The 16,493-nt window shown below is 54.0% G+C and overlaps 1 protein-coding gene and 1 pseudogene across 2 annotated transcripts; one reads left to right on the top strand and one right to left on the bottom strand.

Moving 5' to 3' along the window:
- Positions 1 to 2,759: 2,759 nt before the first annotated feature.
- LOC146892854 (voltage-dependent T-type calcium channel subunit alpha-1H pseudogene) lies at positions 2,760 to 4,783 on the bottom strand (annotated as a pseudogene). The gene is made up of 3 exons (XR_015003520.2): positions 4,692 to 4,783; positions 3,886 to 4,399; positions 2,760 to 2,794 (listed from the first exon to the last, which is right to left on the bottom strand). The product of XR_015003520.2 is annotated as a voltage-dependent T-type calcium channel subunit alpha-1H pseudogene (transcript).
- On the top strand, positions 4,380 to 7,749 carry LOC146892855 (uncharacterized). Its single transcript, XM_087909595.1, has 3 exons — positions 4,380 to 4,419; positions 4,520 to 5,003; positions 6,691 to 7,749. The coding sequence occupies exons 1-3, from the start codon at positions 4,380 to 4,382 to the stop codon at positions 7,007 to 7,009; spliced, it is 843 nt and encodes a 280-aa protein (XP_087765721.1). The 3' UTR covers positions 7,010 to 7,749.
- The last annotated feature ends 8,744 nt before the right edge of the window (positions 7,750 to 16,493 follow it).

The following is a 16,493-nucleotide window of genomic DNA, read 5'->3' as shown; positions in this document are numbered from 1 at the left end:
TTGGGAGACATCCACCTGATGGCCCTTTCTAAGATCTCCCTTTCATCGACAGCTCTGAGTAATGTTGCCTTCCGGGTCCCAAATGAGCCCCGGAGCCATGGTACGCCTTCACCCAGACACGGCCATGAATCAGCACATGCTCCAGATTCCTATTTGGTGGATGTCAGTTAGCAGCTCCAAAGGTGTGGAACTCTTCTACCAACAGCGACCTGCACACACTGCATGTTCTAGGACCTTAGGGAAGGCTGACTCCTAGAACGCTGGGCCAGCTTCTCTAGGCAGACAAGACACAGGAAATCAGTATCCCATAATCCTAACCGGGTGAGAGTGGTGGACATTAAAGGAAATAGCAGTTGTTCAACCAGGCCAGTCAGAGTCTCCAGAGTCCATAGAGGCAGACATGGACAGTTAGCAGTAGGAGAAAGACCCAGCAAGGTACCAGGTTATGGATAGACTGGCTAGGGAGGGAGAAATGACTCCTACCTAAGATTCAAGAACTCTTAAAGGACCCCCAAGAAACCACAATGTTCCTCAGGCAGGTCAGACTAGCCAAGGTTGTAGAAACCTATGCTACTTAATTTAGTATCCTGGCTCAGAATTCAGGCCCAGGAGTCCCTAGAGGCCCACTGACCACCGCGCACCCTCCCCTAGCAATCAAGACAGTTCAGTTTTCCTGAGAGCCAGCTCTTGGATGGCCTGAAACAACAGAGATGGGCCAATCATTCTCAAACACAGGATTCAGGGCAAGGACAAAGGACTGGCCCTTCAAAACCAGCACCCTGTGGGTTCCCACTGGGGACATGCATGCCAGGGTGAGCCAGGTACTGGCAGCCACCCTGAAGCACTGTGCCCTTGGACATCTCAAAGTATCCCTTTTTTTAAAAAAAAAAAAAAAGTCAAAGGACTTAGGCTTGTCTAGACAGGGACACAACAAATGTATGAGCTTCCAGGCTGGGCCCACACAGCCTCTCTTCACCTGTGTGACCTTGCTATGTCCTTCATTCTTTGTTGGCAACTTGAGTGCTTGGTGCCTGTTGTGGGGAAGGAGAGGTTAAGGGGGGGGGCTCTTAATAACTCTCACTTCTGAACACCCAGGTTCCTCCTAGATTCTAAACATCCACAGCTCACTTCCCTTGATGACACAGACAGCCGGGTGCCCACTCCAGAGCTTCCTACCCCCCGGGAGGCCCCACCCTCCCTGGCTCGGACAGGCAGCTGCGCTGCAGGCAGTTCTGGGTCAGGAGCCTGGGGTGGGGTGGGGGAGCCAGGGCAGAACATAACCCAGTGGAGCAGGCTACAACACACGGGTCCCACCCACCTTCCTCTATAAATAAGCCTGTGTAGGAGAAACAGCGCTCTCCCCAAAAGTTCCAGCCCGATTGTATTTTTAAAGAGCAAACTAAATCAATAAAGACAAAGGCTGTCCTTGGAGGCTCCTTTGCTACAGGGATGGGAGATACCATCCACACAGAACCAGGACCATGTGTACATCGGTACCATGGCTAGCCATGGGAGAGTTCCAGAAAGGTCCGGGACTGGGAGAAGGTACTTTCTATGTTCCAAGAGCCAATAGAAGTCCAGCTATGGCAGGCAGGCATCAGCAGGGAGGCAGCGGCGGCTTCTCACCTGAGTAAAGCTGATTTCTCCCCACTTTGGAGTTTACCCTCTGAGAAAGACACACCATGTCCACCTGCAGGGGAAACACCCTCAAGCCACAGCGCACCACACAGTCGCTTGTAAAACCCTGGCCATGCCAATCACCAATGGCTCCCCTGCCTTATACAAAGCCACCCCCTCCCAACTCCCAGGAATGTAAAGAGCCTCAAAGAGCTTAGAAAGCCTCGGCCCACATGGGCTTCCCCAGTAAGCTGATCCCCCCGCCTGTCCAGGCATGCAGCTTATTTTAGGATCTCCTTGAGGCCCAGGTTCACACCCCTACTCCAGAGCCTGGCATCTGCTGGGGGGGGGGGTCAGACCCATCCCCATGAGGCCAGAGCACTAATGACTCCACTCCAGTGACAGATGCAGAGTGCTGACCGGGCCAAATAAGCTCAGAAACCAGTTCTTTGTAGGGTATTTCCCTTGCTTGAGGATACTCAGAATTCACCCCTAGTTTTCTGGAGTAGGAGAACCGAGCTGTGTCTGGAGGTATACATAGCAAGAAGATGGTGGGTGTGTCGGGGTTGCTGGAAACAGCCAGCAGCTCCACGACAGGGACGTACTTGAGGGTAGGAGGAAGAAGACCCATCTCTCTCCCCTTTGTGGCATCACCTGCAGGGACAGCCTGGCATTCTCTTCCCCAGCTGAGAGCTCTCCTCATCCTCCTGCCCTCTCTTCCAGGGCTGGTAACACCTGAGTCTCTCCTAAGACGACAAGGGCATCTTCCACTTCAGGTTCACAAAGTCGGCTCAGGCCGGGTGGCATCGCCAGTTCCCCAGTCCTTGAGAGCTCACTCTACCTCCATGAGCCATCCCATCCCCACCTTCCGTGCACACAGCAACACAAACAACCTTGTTAGAAGTCCTCGGGGACACACAGCAGCCCGGAGAACCAGGGTCTGCCTCAGTTACTGTGTAGCCTGGTCCTTCCTGGCAGAGAGAATAAGTCTAGGCCCACGCCAGTCTCCCCCTAGTTTGTACAGTCTTGGAAACAAGAAAACTCAGGCATAAACACAGGGCTGCCCTTTGTCCCCTCTCTCAGGGTTCACAGTAGCACTAACCAGTGGCCTACCACCACCCCCAGCCACACCACCTCTTCACCTAAATCAGGTGGTCCTTCACCTCCAGTTTAGATCCTGCAGAGGGGACAAACGGACAGCTGATACACAAGGTCACCCTTTTTCTGCACAGAGGGCCAGTCAACCCAGAGAATGCCCACCACCGGCACCACACTCAACTGCACAGGACAAAGGCGGCAGGCACTGGAGCCCAAGATGGCTCAGAGTAGGCCACAGCCATAGCCCTGGGACCACCATCCTCTTTTATAAGCAGAGAAAAATCTGACTCACCCAGTGTTTGGATTGGAGTTAAAAGAAACACGGGCTTTATTACTTTTTTTGGTACAGATTTCTCTTTTGTATTTAATATTTATACAGTTAAACACACAAGGTAGAGAAACATATACACACATTGCTCATTTTGCCTCTGTCTCCGACTCTGCTGAAGAGTGTTTATGGGCCTGTGTCAACTCCCCTTGGCCCTCCACCCAACCAGCCCAGGAAGGAAGCAGGAGCACCTACCGCCCAGCCAGCCTACCCTAGTGACCAGCTCCGAGGAGTTGCTGGGGTGGGGGTGGGGTAGGCAATACTAGGCATGATTTCAGCTCCTCAGAGACCTCCAGGCAGTCCCCAAAGGCCACCTTCTGGGGGCCAGAAGCCTCTTTTTGCACCCCAGAAATGACTCCAGTACCGACTCAACCCTTTTCTGGAAGCGTCTCTGAAAGTCCGTGTGTGCCCTTGGGGCCAAGAGGGAGGAAAAAAAGGCACAATCCTGTTCTCTCTAGCCAGGCAACTGTGAAAAGGGAGGTCGGGTTCAAAGCTAGCTGCCTCCCTGCGCCCCCACCCCCAGCCGCGCAAGACTTAAATCAAATCAGCCCCTGAACGGACTTCAGCCTGAAGAGTGAGTGAGTTCTCAACCAATATCACTGTCTCTTCGCGGAAAAGAACTAGGAACCAACCTTGCCCGGCACACAGTGCCCACAGAGCAGGTGGAAAACTTTCTCCCCTCCCAGCCTCCAGCGAGGGTCTACACACAGGCTCAGGTGTTCGTTTGGAAAGCTGAACAGGAGGGTATCCCTTCCTCCCCACACCACGTAAGACGCCAGGAGTTAATAACTACCTTTCTTTCTCTCCCGAGCAGGCGGCATCCCCGCTGCTTCAGCCCATACTCTCCCGTTCCAAGATGCCTCTGAACCCAGATCCCACTGGCGAGTTCCGAGGCGTACCCCAACCACCTCTGAGAAGAACACTGCCCTCGCACCCCCACCCTGCCCGCGCCGGATACCAGAAGCCGGGATTCTCAGAGCGTACGCAGGGGAAGTCCCACACCCCAGAACCCAGCGCCCCGCCAACCCTGTAAGGATATGGGTTACAAACCAGTCGGAGGCACCAGCTGCGCGGCCGCGTGGTTTGCCCAAGGCAGAAGAAGACCGTGGCCGCCAGTGCCGGATATGGGACGGGCTGTTCCTCGTCGGCGCCCAGGTCCGCACCACACTCGGTCGCTGGGCTCTCGGGAGCCAACACGCCGGACCCGGATCCTCGCTGCTCCTCGCGCCCCGGCGCCCCAGGGCTCGCTGGGGAAGCCCTCGCCGGCGCTGCAGGAGCCGGAGGCGAAGCGCCCAGGGGAACCCGGACCTCGTCCGCGGCCAGCGTGCCCTCGGTCATGGTGGCAGAGGGCAACACCTGCGGAGAGAGGGCAGGCGGTGACCCTGGACTAGGAACGACGCCCCCGCCCCGCCTCGGGCGGAGCGGAGCTGCGGGAACAGCCGCGGCCGCCGGGATGTCTTTGTCTCTCCTTATTAGAGACAAATGCGCCCCCCGCCCCCTCCCGCCCCCTCCCGCCGGCAAAGGCTGGCAGCCCCACCCCCAAGGCCCAGGCGAAGGGCTGCGGGAACCTGAGGGGCTCTGCACCTACAGAGCTCAAGTTCAAAGGGTCCCAGGCGCGCAGTAAGCGCGCGTACCCGCCGCGTCTCACCTCGCTCCGGTGGCCAGCGGCGTCCCCGCGGGCATCGCCCGGGTGGCGCTGTCACTGGGGACCCAGCCCAGACCCCGGAGCTGGGCCAGTACCGCCGCCTCGGCCCGCGCCCCCGGCCCACCAGGCACCAGTTCTCGCGGAGACTCTGGCTCCGGCTCGCCCAGCAGCAGCAACGGTGTCCCGATGCGGAAAACCGCTAAATGCACGGCGGGGCGGGCGCGGACTGCGGGCACGGGCCGGGGGCGCGGCCGAGCTGGAGAGGGAGCGAGCGAGCCCTGGAGCCTGTCCGCGCACCGCGCAGGAAACTTCGGAGTGAGCAGTGGCGGGGGGGCGGGGCGGCGGGGGCGGCCCATGGGGCGGGGCCAGCACGGCCGGGGCGGGCCGGGGGCGACCCGCAGGGACCAGGATAGGGACCGAGGGTGGGAGGGGGGGTCATCAGCTCGGTCCGCCCCCACCCAAGACGCACGCTATCCCACGATACCCCCTATTCCGTTCTTCTCCGGTGTCCGTATCCCGCCTGCCCCAAGTCCAGGACTGGGCGAACCGGGTCCGCGCCCCCCTTCCCGACCTCTCCTCCCGCCCCATACCGTCTCGCGGGAGAGCACGGCAGCAGGGGGCGCTCGTAGAGATGCTAGGGCGAGGGGCGGGGGAAGCGGCGCCAACGTCCTTCCCCGCCCCCACTGCGGGGGCGCGGAGCCGGCGGGGACCCCCTCCTTTCCTCGCGCGCCGCCCCTTCCCTTTGCTGCTAGGGTCGGCTAGGGGGGCGGGGCTCAGCAGGCGTGGGAGGCACGCCGTGACCATGTCAGCCCGGCGCGTGCCCTTCCCCCACCGCGTGTGTCTTGGGTGTGCCGGGGCGCCAGTGTCCTGGAGCGCGTGGGCGACGTGGGGCGCGATGCGCGGTGCAACACCGATTGTCCTGGGGCAGTCCAGGTGCTCCGGTATGCAGCTCCCCGACACTCCATCCAGTTTCCTCAAACTTGCCGGTGCCCATCCCCCTCCCCCTCTCTCGTGGGGACTGGGGCGCACGGAAGGACCTGGTGAAGGAGTGCAAACCGAATGGCGCCTCGCAGCACCCGCGGTCGCCCAGAGGGTATATCCTGATCATATCGCTGAATCCCTCCATACTCTGGGATTGTAAGACCCTTATCCCAAGAAGGCATCAGTAGGGGGACCGCACCCTCTCTTCCACTGAAGGTATGCAGGGATTTTTGCTTTCTCACAATTACTACTCCAGGGTCATAAAATTCCAGCTCCTAGGTGTATAACCACTCAAATTTCAACCGACAAGGGGCTCTTTCACCTTTACTTCAGGCTGTTATTGGATATGATCACTCCTGTCCAAGACAAAGAGCAAGTCTCCTTCTCTCTGCCCTGGGGCAGCTAGCCTCTTTGGAGGGCCAGAGTTACATAGCAACCCCAGACCTGGATGGGCCCCTGGCAGGGTGGGCTGCAGAGAAGTTGAGTTTTCCATGTGTGGTTCTGGAACTTTGGGAGGGTCTCACACCTGGGTCTGGGAAGGGCACAAGCTGGAGGAAGGTGATGGCAGGCAAGAGCTATGTCCTCTGTATGCAGGTCCAGGCGGGGCAGTCCCCTGGGCCCAGCAGCACCTCATCTTGTATATGTGAACTTTTCAAGAAAAGGAAAACATTTATTCTATTTTAATGCCCCTACTTACCAGTGGGTGACTGTGGCTCATAATTAAGGTCCTCAAAGAGCAATTAAGGACCTAGCCACCCAGGAGAGGGACCAGGGAGAGCCTTGAACAGCCTAGAAAATTGCAAACGAGAAGGGACAGACCATGCCAAAGCAGGGTCCTGAACAAGGTTCCCGGGAAGCCTGCCACTTTCCTTAAGCCCCTTGTTAAAGGTTAAGATGAAGTGGTTTGCTTGAAAAGTGGCTGGAGGCCGATCGGGTGTCAGGCCCTGACCGGAGGTGAAAGAAAGCACAGTTGAGGAGATCACCATAAATCTTACCCTTGTCTCTGGGAACTTCTTTCCAGTGGGAGACCGGCTCTGAACAAGTGGATGGGTGGAAGAGACAAGTATCTGCTGCCCAGAGCAAGTGCCTCGGAGGTCGAGATGGATTTCTGGAGGATAAGGAACGGAGAATCTGAGAACTCTCCAGCCCCTATGCAAAGGCTCTCTGGAAACAGGATGGCTGGGGAGTGGTGGCACATGACCCAAACAGGAGGCATCCTTGCGGGGGCAGCTGTAAGATGGAAGGAGAGGCCCAGAGTTGATTTCCTCCATGGCCCCATAGAGCCTGGGGGGAGCTTCGCATACCCTAGATTTGAAGGCTGTCGCACCCATCTCTGTTAGACTCCGCTGTTCAAATTCCTATAGAACGGAAAGGGCCCCAGACTTCTTATGTTCGTATATGTGTGACTGAGCGATTTCCCTTACCCTGGCTGTGGACTTTTGAACCATTAAAAGTGAGCCAGGTGGTGGTGGCACACTCCTTTAATCCCAGCACCTGCGGAGGCAGGTGGATCTCTGTGAGTTGGAGGTCAACCTGGTCTACAAAGCGAGTTCCAGGACAGCTAGGACTGTTACACAGAGAAACCCTGACTCGAAAAACCAACCAAACAAAAAATGCCCACAGCCAGCAGGACCCAGAGTCCATTTACGGACTAGATGCAAGGGTACCTACAGTGCGGTTTACACCTTGGGGAACTTCTCCCCATGTCTCCTCTCCCCTCCACTCTGTCACACCTTCTGAAGACCTACTGTCCCTGGGCTGGTACTCTGTCTGCTCAGATCCTGTGGCAGTGGTCATTCACTGTGGCCTTCCACACCTGAGCACCCATTAGCCCAAGATAATGTCCGCTTTGCTGCGGGGGTGAGCTCGTCCACGTGACACAGACTTGCCTCCAGGAGAGGAAATGAAAAGCAGACACTGCTCAGATATGAGATGAGAAAATCGGGTTCAAAACAATGAACACATAATACGTTCACGTGGCGAGCAAGGAATGAGAGAGACAAGCATAGGACAACTTGGAAGTTGGCGTTAAAATTGTTTAATTAAACCGTACAGAGTGTTCGAATGCATTTTAAAAATCCTCCAGGCCTCTGGAAAATTTGTTTCTGCTTTTTGCTATTTCCTTTGTGTTTGTGTGTGTGTGTGTGTGTGTGTGTGTGTGCGCGCGCGCGTGCGCGTGTGTGTGCAGAGCTGCTGCTTGACAAAGAGCTGGGTGCTGGAAGGGGAACAAATAGCCTGGGAATTCAGCCAGTAGTAACCTTGGGGCCATGATCCTTGGGATCGTTGGCCTTCCACCTAGCAGCTCATGAAGGCAGGCTGGCCCACAGGGCAGTGGGGATGCCTTCACCACAGCCTGTAGACACTTGTCTAGCTCAGAAGGTGTTCTTGGCACTCACCTTCACCCACTTATAGGCCCTTGAGCTTGAACTGCGTCATTCATGAATGAGTGGGTACCTGAAGGGACACTAGCCCACTCGAGCATGTGGCTCTGGTAGACTTGACCGTTTCCCCCATTTTCTCTGCCTTGCTAAAAACTATTAGATCACACCCCTAAAGCTAGCCACCAAGATCTATTCCCTTATTTGGCCACTTCCTCCTTCTGAGGCTGACCACCAAGGTTCAGTTACCAAAGCATTGAAGTCCAGCAATCAAAAGCCCCCTCTGGCCCAGCTAATTAACATGCCCGATTAATTAATCACTTCATCCTAACACGGAATTTCCCTTTTTACCTCTACAAAACTGCCGCTTTCCAATGGGCCACATCTGTCTCCTGTCTCTCCACAGGTAGTCCTTTGTCCCTGTGGGATGACTATCCCTGACCCCTTTCCCTTGTTCCCTTCCACCCTCTCCTCTATCTCCTGCCTTTGTCCCTTATTCCCTGCCTCTGTCTCTCTGGGGCAAATAAATCTTGGTGCTGAGAACTTGGTCTCAGGAGTACTGAGCCGAAGCCATTATTCTATAATGCCCTCTCCTAGGCACCAAATATCCTATCTTTGCTGTCTCCATCAGACCACAGGCACCGTCCCCTGGCCAGTTGTCCCTTTCAGGCTCCCAGCCCTGATTCCACCTACAGTTAGGTCTCTCCAAGACCTTGCGGTCCTCTTGGGTTCTACCAGCAAAGCTTCTGTCACCCAGCGTCCCAGCCCTCGTAGCCCACACCTACAAGTCTACTAGGCCAGGCGTGTCCGCAGGTCCTATATGGTGTTCCTGTGGTTACTCCCTTTTTATGTATGAGGCTGTGCCTTGCCCCCAGGCACACTTCTATCCCCAAATGGTGGACAGGAAGTATTTCTTGTGTGAGCAGGTAATAGCACAGCAACCTTCAGAGAAGCTAATGGGATCACTAAGCAGGTGAGTAGCCTCAGATAGTGCCCGTTGAGCCATAATAGACCTGAAGGTCTTGATTCCACACCCTGCCTTTCCTAAGGGTGCCAAGCAACTCTGAAGCCCCACACACCTCCGGGAGTGCGGAACTCAAAGGTGAGGGGGCACCTTAAGGTTGCCATAGATTCCAGCCTTCTTACCTCTAGAAACAAGGGTGTCTGGGACAGGGGTTTCAAGCAGGGCACTGGGGCTAGTGTATTCCTTGATTGACCCTGAGATGGCCCTGTGTACTGGCTAGTTTCGTGTCAACTTGACATAAGCCAGAGTTATCAGACGAGGGATTTTCAGTTGAGAAAATGTCTCCATAAGACCGGGTTACAGGCAAGCCTGCAGGGTTTTTGCTTTTGTTTTTGTTTTTGTTTTAATTAAGTAGTGATTGATTTGGGAGGGCCACATCAAATCTCTGGGGTTATGGATGGGACCACCTCTGAGCTGGTGGTCCCCAGCGCTATAAGAAAGCAGGCTGAGGAAGTCATGGATAGCAAACCAATAAGCAGCAACCCTCTGTGGCCCCTGCATCAGCTCCCGCTGTCTTTGTGACTTCCTGTCTCCAGTGCTTTTGATGACGAACTGTTATATGGAACTGTGTTATATGGAACCCTTTCCTCCCCAAGTTGCTTTTGGTCATGGAGTTTCATCACAACAATAATGTAGCACAAATAATAAAAACCCAGAGACAGATAATTGGGGTTCAACCTGAAAGTCAGAAGAGCAAAGCAGCAACCACTAGCTCATACCTCTACCTCAGACTGGAAATGTGTGGTCCTGCCTCCACAAATCCTCAGATTGAGACTGAGTGTGAGACCTGTCTCTTCCCATTTTATATTGTCCTCTAGTGCTGGGATTAAAGGTGTGTGCCACCACTGCCTGGCCTGTATGGCTGCCTAAGGTGACTGCTCTGCACTGATCTTCAGGCAAGCTTTATTTACTAAGACACAAATAATATTCCACTCTGCAATAGTAACCCTAACTAGGACAAGTTAGTACCAGGATAGTGGGGTCTTGCTGTGGGAGACCTGACCATGTTGTTTTGGGGAGGACTGTGGAGGGACTTTGGAACTTTGGGCGAGAAGAGCCATTGAGTGTTGAGAGCTCAGTGGGCCGTTCTGTGGGAGCCGGGAAGATGAGACTGTAGAGAAGAGTGCAGATGATGGAGGCCTGGCTTGGGAGGTTTCCAGAGGGAAACAAGGCCTTGTGTGTGAAGAATCTGCAGTGTCTGGTGAACTGGAACTGAGGGGTTAGCTGTGACAAACGAGAGACCAGAACCAACAAAGTGAAACCTTGATTTACTGGGACAATGGATGCTGGTCAGCTGGGGATGAAGAATCAACTGGGACTGAGAAGAGGCCAGAATCACTGCGGTGAAGTCTTCTGGAAAGTGTTTCCTCAGGGTCAGCATATAGAAGCTGTGTTCCAGAGGAGGCCAAGGTCCGTACCTCCTACTGGCGGCCAAACTTGGTAATGTAAGAGTCACCCAGGTGGTACTGGTTTTGAAGGCTTGACCGGGGCATGGAGAGCGGTTGTGGCTTGGCACTATGTGGTGGGGCTTTTTGGTCCCTAAAAAGCCCAGGAGAGGCTGTTGGTGAAAATACGACGCAGTTGTGGCAAGGGGCTCCAGCATTTTGGAGGTGCCAGTACCGTGGGATGGCCACCGAGAACAGCAGCGGCAGTGGAGTGGAGCCAGCAGGAGCCCGGAAGACAAGCCGTGTGTGCTGCAGAGGGCGGAGCCAGAGAAGTGACTCTAGCCATTTGGAGGAGCCCAGTAGATCATGAGTGAACCCCAGATAATTGGGCATTGAGTTATTTACACTGTTGCCCTTAAACTCAGAGATCTGCCTGGCTCTACCCCCTGAGTGCTGGAATTAAAGGCTTGCACCATCACCACCTGGTGTGGTTCTTCCCTCTTGAAGAAGGTATTTGATTTTATTTTGATATTTACAGTAGCCCACAGCCGAAAGACTTTGAACTTTCAGAAGAGATTTTGGATTTTTAAAGTGATTGAGTGTTTTAAAGAGGCTTAACATTTAATGCGTTTGAATTTGTAAAGAGTGTGGGACTTTGCGTTTCATGTTGTGATATTAAAATTAAAATGCTATTTTGGGGATAAATGAGAAAGGAAAGGTTCTGATTGAAATGTTTTGTGTCTGTGTGTCAAGTTGTACTGGCTAGATTTATGTCAACTTGACACAGGCTAGAGTCATCAGAGGAGGGACCTCATTTGAGAAAATGTCTCCATGAGATTGGGCTGTAAGCAAGCCTTAGGGCATTTTCTTAATTAGTGTTTGATGAGGGAGATCCCAGCCCATTATAGGTGGTGCTGTCCCTGGGCTGGTGGTCCTGGGTTCTATTAAGAAAGCGGGCTGAACAAGCCGTAGGGGACAAGCCGGTAAGCAGCATCCCTCCATGGCCTCTGCATCAGCTCCTGCCTCCAGGTTCCTGCCCTGTGAGTCCCTCTCCTCCCTGCTTTTGATGATGGGCTGTGACATGGAGCTGTGAGCGAAACAACCCCTTTCCTCCCTAAGTTGCTTTTGGTCCTGGTGTTTCATCATAGCAGTAGTAACCCTAACTCAGACATGCTGTTTCCCCGCCAACTGGTCTGTGTGAGCTGGACAGTGTTCCTATAGTCTAAGAACTTAGCCATGATGTCCGTCCCCAGAGACCAGTAAGGCCCTTTCTTCTTTCTGACCCCCGTGGCATCTTTTTTGCCCCCTGTAAGCGGGTAAATGCTTCATTCAGACCACTGTCACCAAAGGTCTGTCCTAGCCTAGAGCTGGAAACCAGACCCAACATTGCTCTGCTTGGTGTCCAGGTGTGTGGGGCCGGCCTGAGCCCCTGTGCAGGGATGGGCCTCAGAGCAAGCCATGCTCATCCCTAGCTTGTTCTGAATCTCAACTCTATCATTTCTTGGCTGTGTGGCAAATGTTTTGACCTAAGAATTAAATTTCCTGCACTGGGAAACCTTTCTCATCAAATGACACGTGAAGGCAAAACGGCATGTCTGAGGACAGTTCAGCTCGGGGCTGTGACAGAGTGTCCACACAGAAATGCGTTCATGAACAGCGACGGCAGCGCAGTTCACAGCAGCCTCGAGGTGAAAACTGCCAAGTGTTCAGTAGACACAGAGATAAGTGGAATGCAGCCTCTCCATCCTGTCGCTGTTGTTCAGAAGGTGAGGGAGGCCCCAACATGTGCTGAACAGTCCTTGAAGATGCCCCTGCTTCAAGAACACAGCCAATCACAGAAGAGAACATCCATGGCTTTGTGTATATGAAATTATCAGAACCTGTAAAAACACAGGACCCAGAAGAGAAGGGCTGACCGCAGTGTGTGAGGGACCCTTTGCGAGTGGTGAAGGGTCTGAGAGGATGGCGGTGGCTGGTGGGCCAAAGCCCGTAGCTAGTCTCTCTGAAGGAACCTTGGCTCTGTGAGGCTTTGGAGGCAGCAGGAAAGGGGCAGGCTGTACTTTTAATACTCATTGGGGAGTGGGGGAGTTGGAGCCCCTGATGCGCGCAGCCTCTGTAGGAGCTGGTTGGAGTAGCTGCTGTCATGGGCAAGGGATCCAGGCTTACAGCCTATCCTGTGGGTCCTTGGGGTCTCAGGAGTTCTGGAAGTTGGGAGCTGAGCTGCAGAAACATCTGGCCAGCCAAATCGGGTGGACCCTTGAGAATTCGGCTCAGGCTGTGAGTTTGCAGTCATTGGTCGGTCTGTGGGAAACACAGGCAGATGCCAGGCCCTGCTGATGACTGGCCTTGCCCAGGCTGGGGCCTTTCCAGTCCCTCTTTAGCAGAAAGGGAAGACTGAGCCGTTGCAGATCCACTCACAGAGAGCCTTCATCCTGGGCATGACCTTTTTCACAGAAGGGTGCCCAGAGGTACACATGGCAGATCACTTAGTCACCAGTCAGACAGGCTGCCATACCTCCCTCTTTAAGACTTCAGACATCAGTGCTCTGGGAAAAGCTCCATATCCTCCGAACACTGGCCGAGGACCCAGCAGAGACACTACACACACTGGTGACCTCCCTGCAATGAATGCCTACATTGGTCCTAGATCCGTAGCTTGTCCAACCCCAGACATTCAGCCTGATTGAAACTCTGAGGCTAATGGTGATCACTTGAACCAAGAGAGTTGGGGAGAGAGCTCACTAGAGAGGGACCACCCCTGCCTGAGACACTGGAAGGATGGCTGGGGCAGTCAAATGGTGACAACATCTCAGGAACTCCTGGAAGGGCACCAGGAAGTAAGGAGGCAGCCTTGGCTCCTGCCAAGTGCATGTGGTGTGGGTAACACTTTATAGCCTGGCTTTTGTTGTAGAGACTAAATGGGGGGTACAACCAATTTAGAGTCCACATAGGCAGGCAAAGAGGGTAGGTGTGCAGTCGGAGGTCAGCAGGAGCCTGGGCTGCAAAGACAAGCGGTGCCCAGCCAGGAGTCTAGGCAAACGCTCTCTGACTCATGTCTCTTTCATACAGTCACCCCCGGGGATGTTTTCTATCTTTACAGTTAACTGAGTTAAGTCATCAACTGCCAAATATTTGAACAGCCTCTCTGGGGTGCCCTCATCCAGTGTGACAAAGGTCAGCACCTGGGGCACCCACCCAGCTGCAGCATCTGTGGATGGCGGGAGCAGATGCATGTGTCTGCGCAGCTACTGCTGAGGCGTGCTCCTTGGCCTTGTTTGATGGCTCCGACACCATTTACATAATTTATTGTAAATCATTTGGTCTTTGTTTAATGTTCTGTTGATTCTACTTAATACTGGTTTCGTCGGCTGGCCTGCTTGGGTAAGACACAGACAGTAGGTTCAGGGGAAGAAAGCTGCACCCAGCTCAGCGGCTGTGGGCAATCAAGGCAGCCACAATGGGCATCCCGGGAACAATGGTGTACTGGGCTTGTGGAACAAGCATCGTGTGTTGACTACCCATCTCCAGCTGTGTCGGGAGTCTGTGGTGACCCTGCTGTGGCCAGCACCCCTGTTAGACCCTTCTTCCCTAGTAGATTGAGTGGGGTTGATAGGAAATCCAGGGTCTAGATGCTCCAACAGAGGCAACAGCAGTCTGCCAAGATGCTCAGTTTGGGCAAAAAATACCTCGTTCATGTTAAAACCTTGAAAATGGCCAAAGAGTTGGAAGGCTAGTTACCAGGGTCGACAGTGGCAAATAAGCAGATGGGGATGCATGGTGGGCTGGGGGCTTAGGGGAAGCGGAAACACAAAAGGCAATGTCTAAAGGTGGGAGACACTGGGTTAGGGGAGGCTAGGGAGAAAGTCCATACTCTGGGAGGGACTGCGAGTTGGATCTGAGTGTCACGCCAAAGGCCAGATAATGAAGGCTTGGTCTCTAGAGTAGAAGAGTAAATCCTGAGGGCTCAGATATCATCTATAGATTGATCTCTTGATAGATTCTTAATCTGCTGGCATTATTGGGAGGTGGCCAAAATCAGAAGAGGCTTGGTTGGAGGAAGTATGTTTTTGTGGGTGTGCCTGCTTGCTTGTGTGCCCCTTCCATCCCTCCTTTTCTCTTTCCCTCTCATTCCCACATTCTTTCCTGGCCAGCATAGGAATAAGGGCTCTGCTCTGCCACACCCTCCTTGTTCACCATGCTTGGCCTTCCCTCCATCCTAGAGACAGAGCCAGCCAATGAGGAGACTGAAACCTCTGAAACTGTGAGCCAAATAATCTTTTCTCCTTAAATCTGTCTTTCTTAGGTATTCATAACAAGGACAAACAACAACAGCAATTAAACTTGGTGAACCCAGTAGGGTTTGCAACACATTGCAGCCTCTTTGGAAACCACATGGCAGTTTCTTAGGGTATGGATCCTCACCCCATGAGCCTAGACAGGCGCTGTCCCATGAAGACGTGCCTAAGTGTCCAAAACAGCCCCTTAGACAGAAAATGCCCAATGCCTGGTCCATCCCCAATGAGTCACAGCTCCGTGGCATAGGACAGGAAGCAGCCAGCCCACCGGGAATTAGGGAACTGTTGGCATAAAACACAGGCGACCGCCAAAGCAACTGTGCTGAATGAAAACAGCCAAAGAGAAAGAGCACAGTGTGCTGGTCTCTGTGTAATCACAGAACATGCGAACCGGCCTGCCGTGACAGGAAACAGGTGGGCAGCCACCTCGGGGTCAGAGGAGGGGGGTGGCAGAGCTGGAGAGTGACAGATGTTTCAGCCATCTCAGTAGAAGTGGTGGTTTATAGATGAACACGTGTCGAACTTCAGATGTGTACAGGGCACTCGGTTGCACCCTAGCAGAGATCTTTAAAAGGCAGGTGCTTAAAATCTCCCTCGCCAGGCCTGGTGGTGTGGGCCTGTCTTCCCTTCTACTCAGGAGGGAGGCTGAGTCAGGAAGATCTGCAGTTCTGGGTCAGCCTGGACTACAGAGGGAGTTCTAGGCCAGCCTGGGCAATTTAGTGAGATCCTGTCTCAAAATTAAAAATAGGGCTGGGGGTGCAACTCAGTGGAAGGCAGCTTGCCCAGCATGGGGCAGGACCCTGGGTGTGGGATGCTGGGGTATGCACACCCAAAATAAAATAACTTCCAAAATTCAGAGAATTTGAATGCCTGGTAGCTGTGCATTTCTGGGTATGTTACGTTTTTTTTTTTTTCAAGGTTAAGGAGGGTCCAAAAAGAGATCTGTTCAGGCTTCTAACATGGGAGAAAAGACTTTCACACAGGGGCAGGGGGCAAGCTGACCTGCTTGGCTGTCAGCCTTGTGTCCTGTAAGCCTCATCCTGCCTGCCTTGCTGGGGCCCCTGGTGGCCTGAGCCCTGGCTGTGGATTCTCAATCAGCACAGTGAGTTCTTGGCGATGTTTTGGTCACAGACCACACATATCCTTTCATTGCATGGTGTCATCTGTCTTCCTTCTGCTGGTGGCAGGTTCAGAGCTGCAGCCTGTGCTGGGCCACCACGGGCCTGAGTGGTGCTATACAGAATTCCAGAACTCTGGATCATCACCATTAGGGCAGCGGCTCCAAGCCCTCTGGCCCAAGTGGGCCTTTCAGTCCCTGGTGTGTGGTCATCTGGAGATGTTACAGAGTCCCAGTATGAGCCGCCAGAGTATGTCCCCATAGACTGCACCCCTGTGAGGCCGCTGCAGACAGAGCCAGCAGCTCCATTGAAATAGCTGAGCCCTCAGCCCCCAAAGCCCCATCTCTTCCTGCCACCCACTGGCCCGCTCCACCCACCTGTGACAAGCCAGCCCCTCATTCCTCTAAAGGGACACTAAGGCCCATTGAGAAGAAGGCCATTCCATTAGCTGATGATGGGAGAGGACCAGTGTTCTGGACGGGGAGGGCTGTTATCTGCCCAGGGCCTCTGACCCTAGTGAAAATGTGGGCAGTAGGTAAGGTGAGTGTACTTGAAACACCCAGGGAGTGCTTGTTCTGTATTGGAACTCTTCCTTCACAGTCAAGGAAGAGCCCAGAGCAGTAT

This window comes from Myodes glareolus, chromosome 9 (assembly GCF_982192425.1).
Source record: "Myodes glareolus chromosome 9, mMyoGla1.1, whole genome shotgun sequence".
Classification (NCBI taxonomy): domain Eukaryota; kingdom Metazoa; phylum Chordata; class Mammalia; order Rodentia; family Cricetidae; genus Myodes; species Myodes glareolus.
This window is presented reverse-complemented; position numbering and strand designations above follow the sequence as displayed.

Coding starts and splice junctions, on each gene's coding strand:
- LOC146892855 (XM_087909595.1), top strand. CDS start 4,380: ATGGTGGCAGAGGGCAACACCTGCGGAGAGAGGGCAGGCG. Junction 4,420..4,519: donor CTGCGGAGAGAGGGCAGGCG/GTGACCCTGGAC, acceptor TCTCCTTATTAG/AGACAAATGCGCCCCCCGCC. Junction 5,004..6,690: donor ACCGCGCAGGAAACTTCGGA/GTGAGCAGTGGC, acceptor ACTTCTTTCCAG/TGGGAGACCGGCTCTGAACA.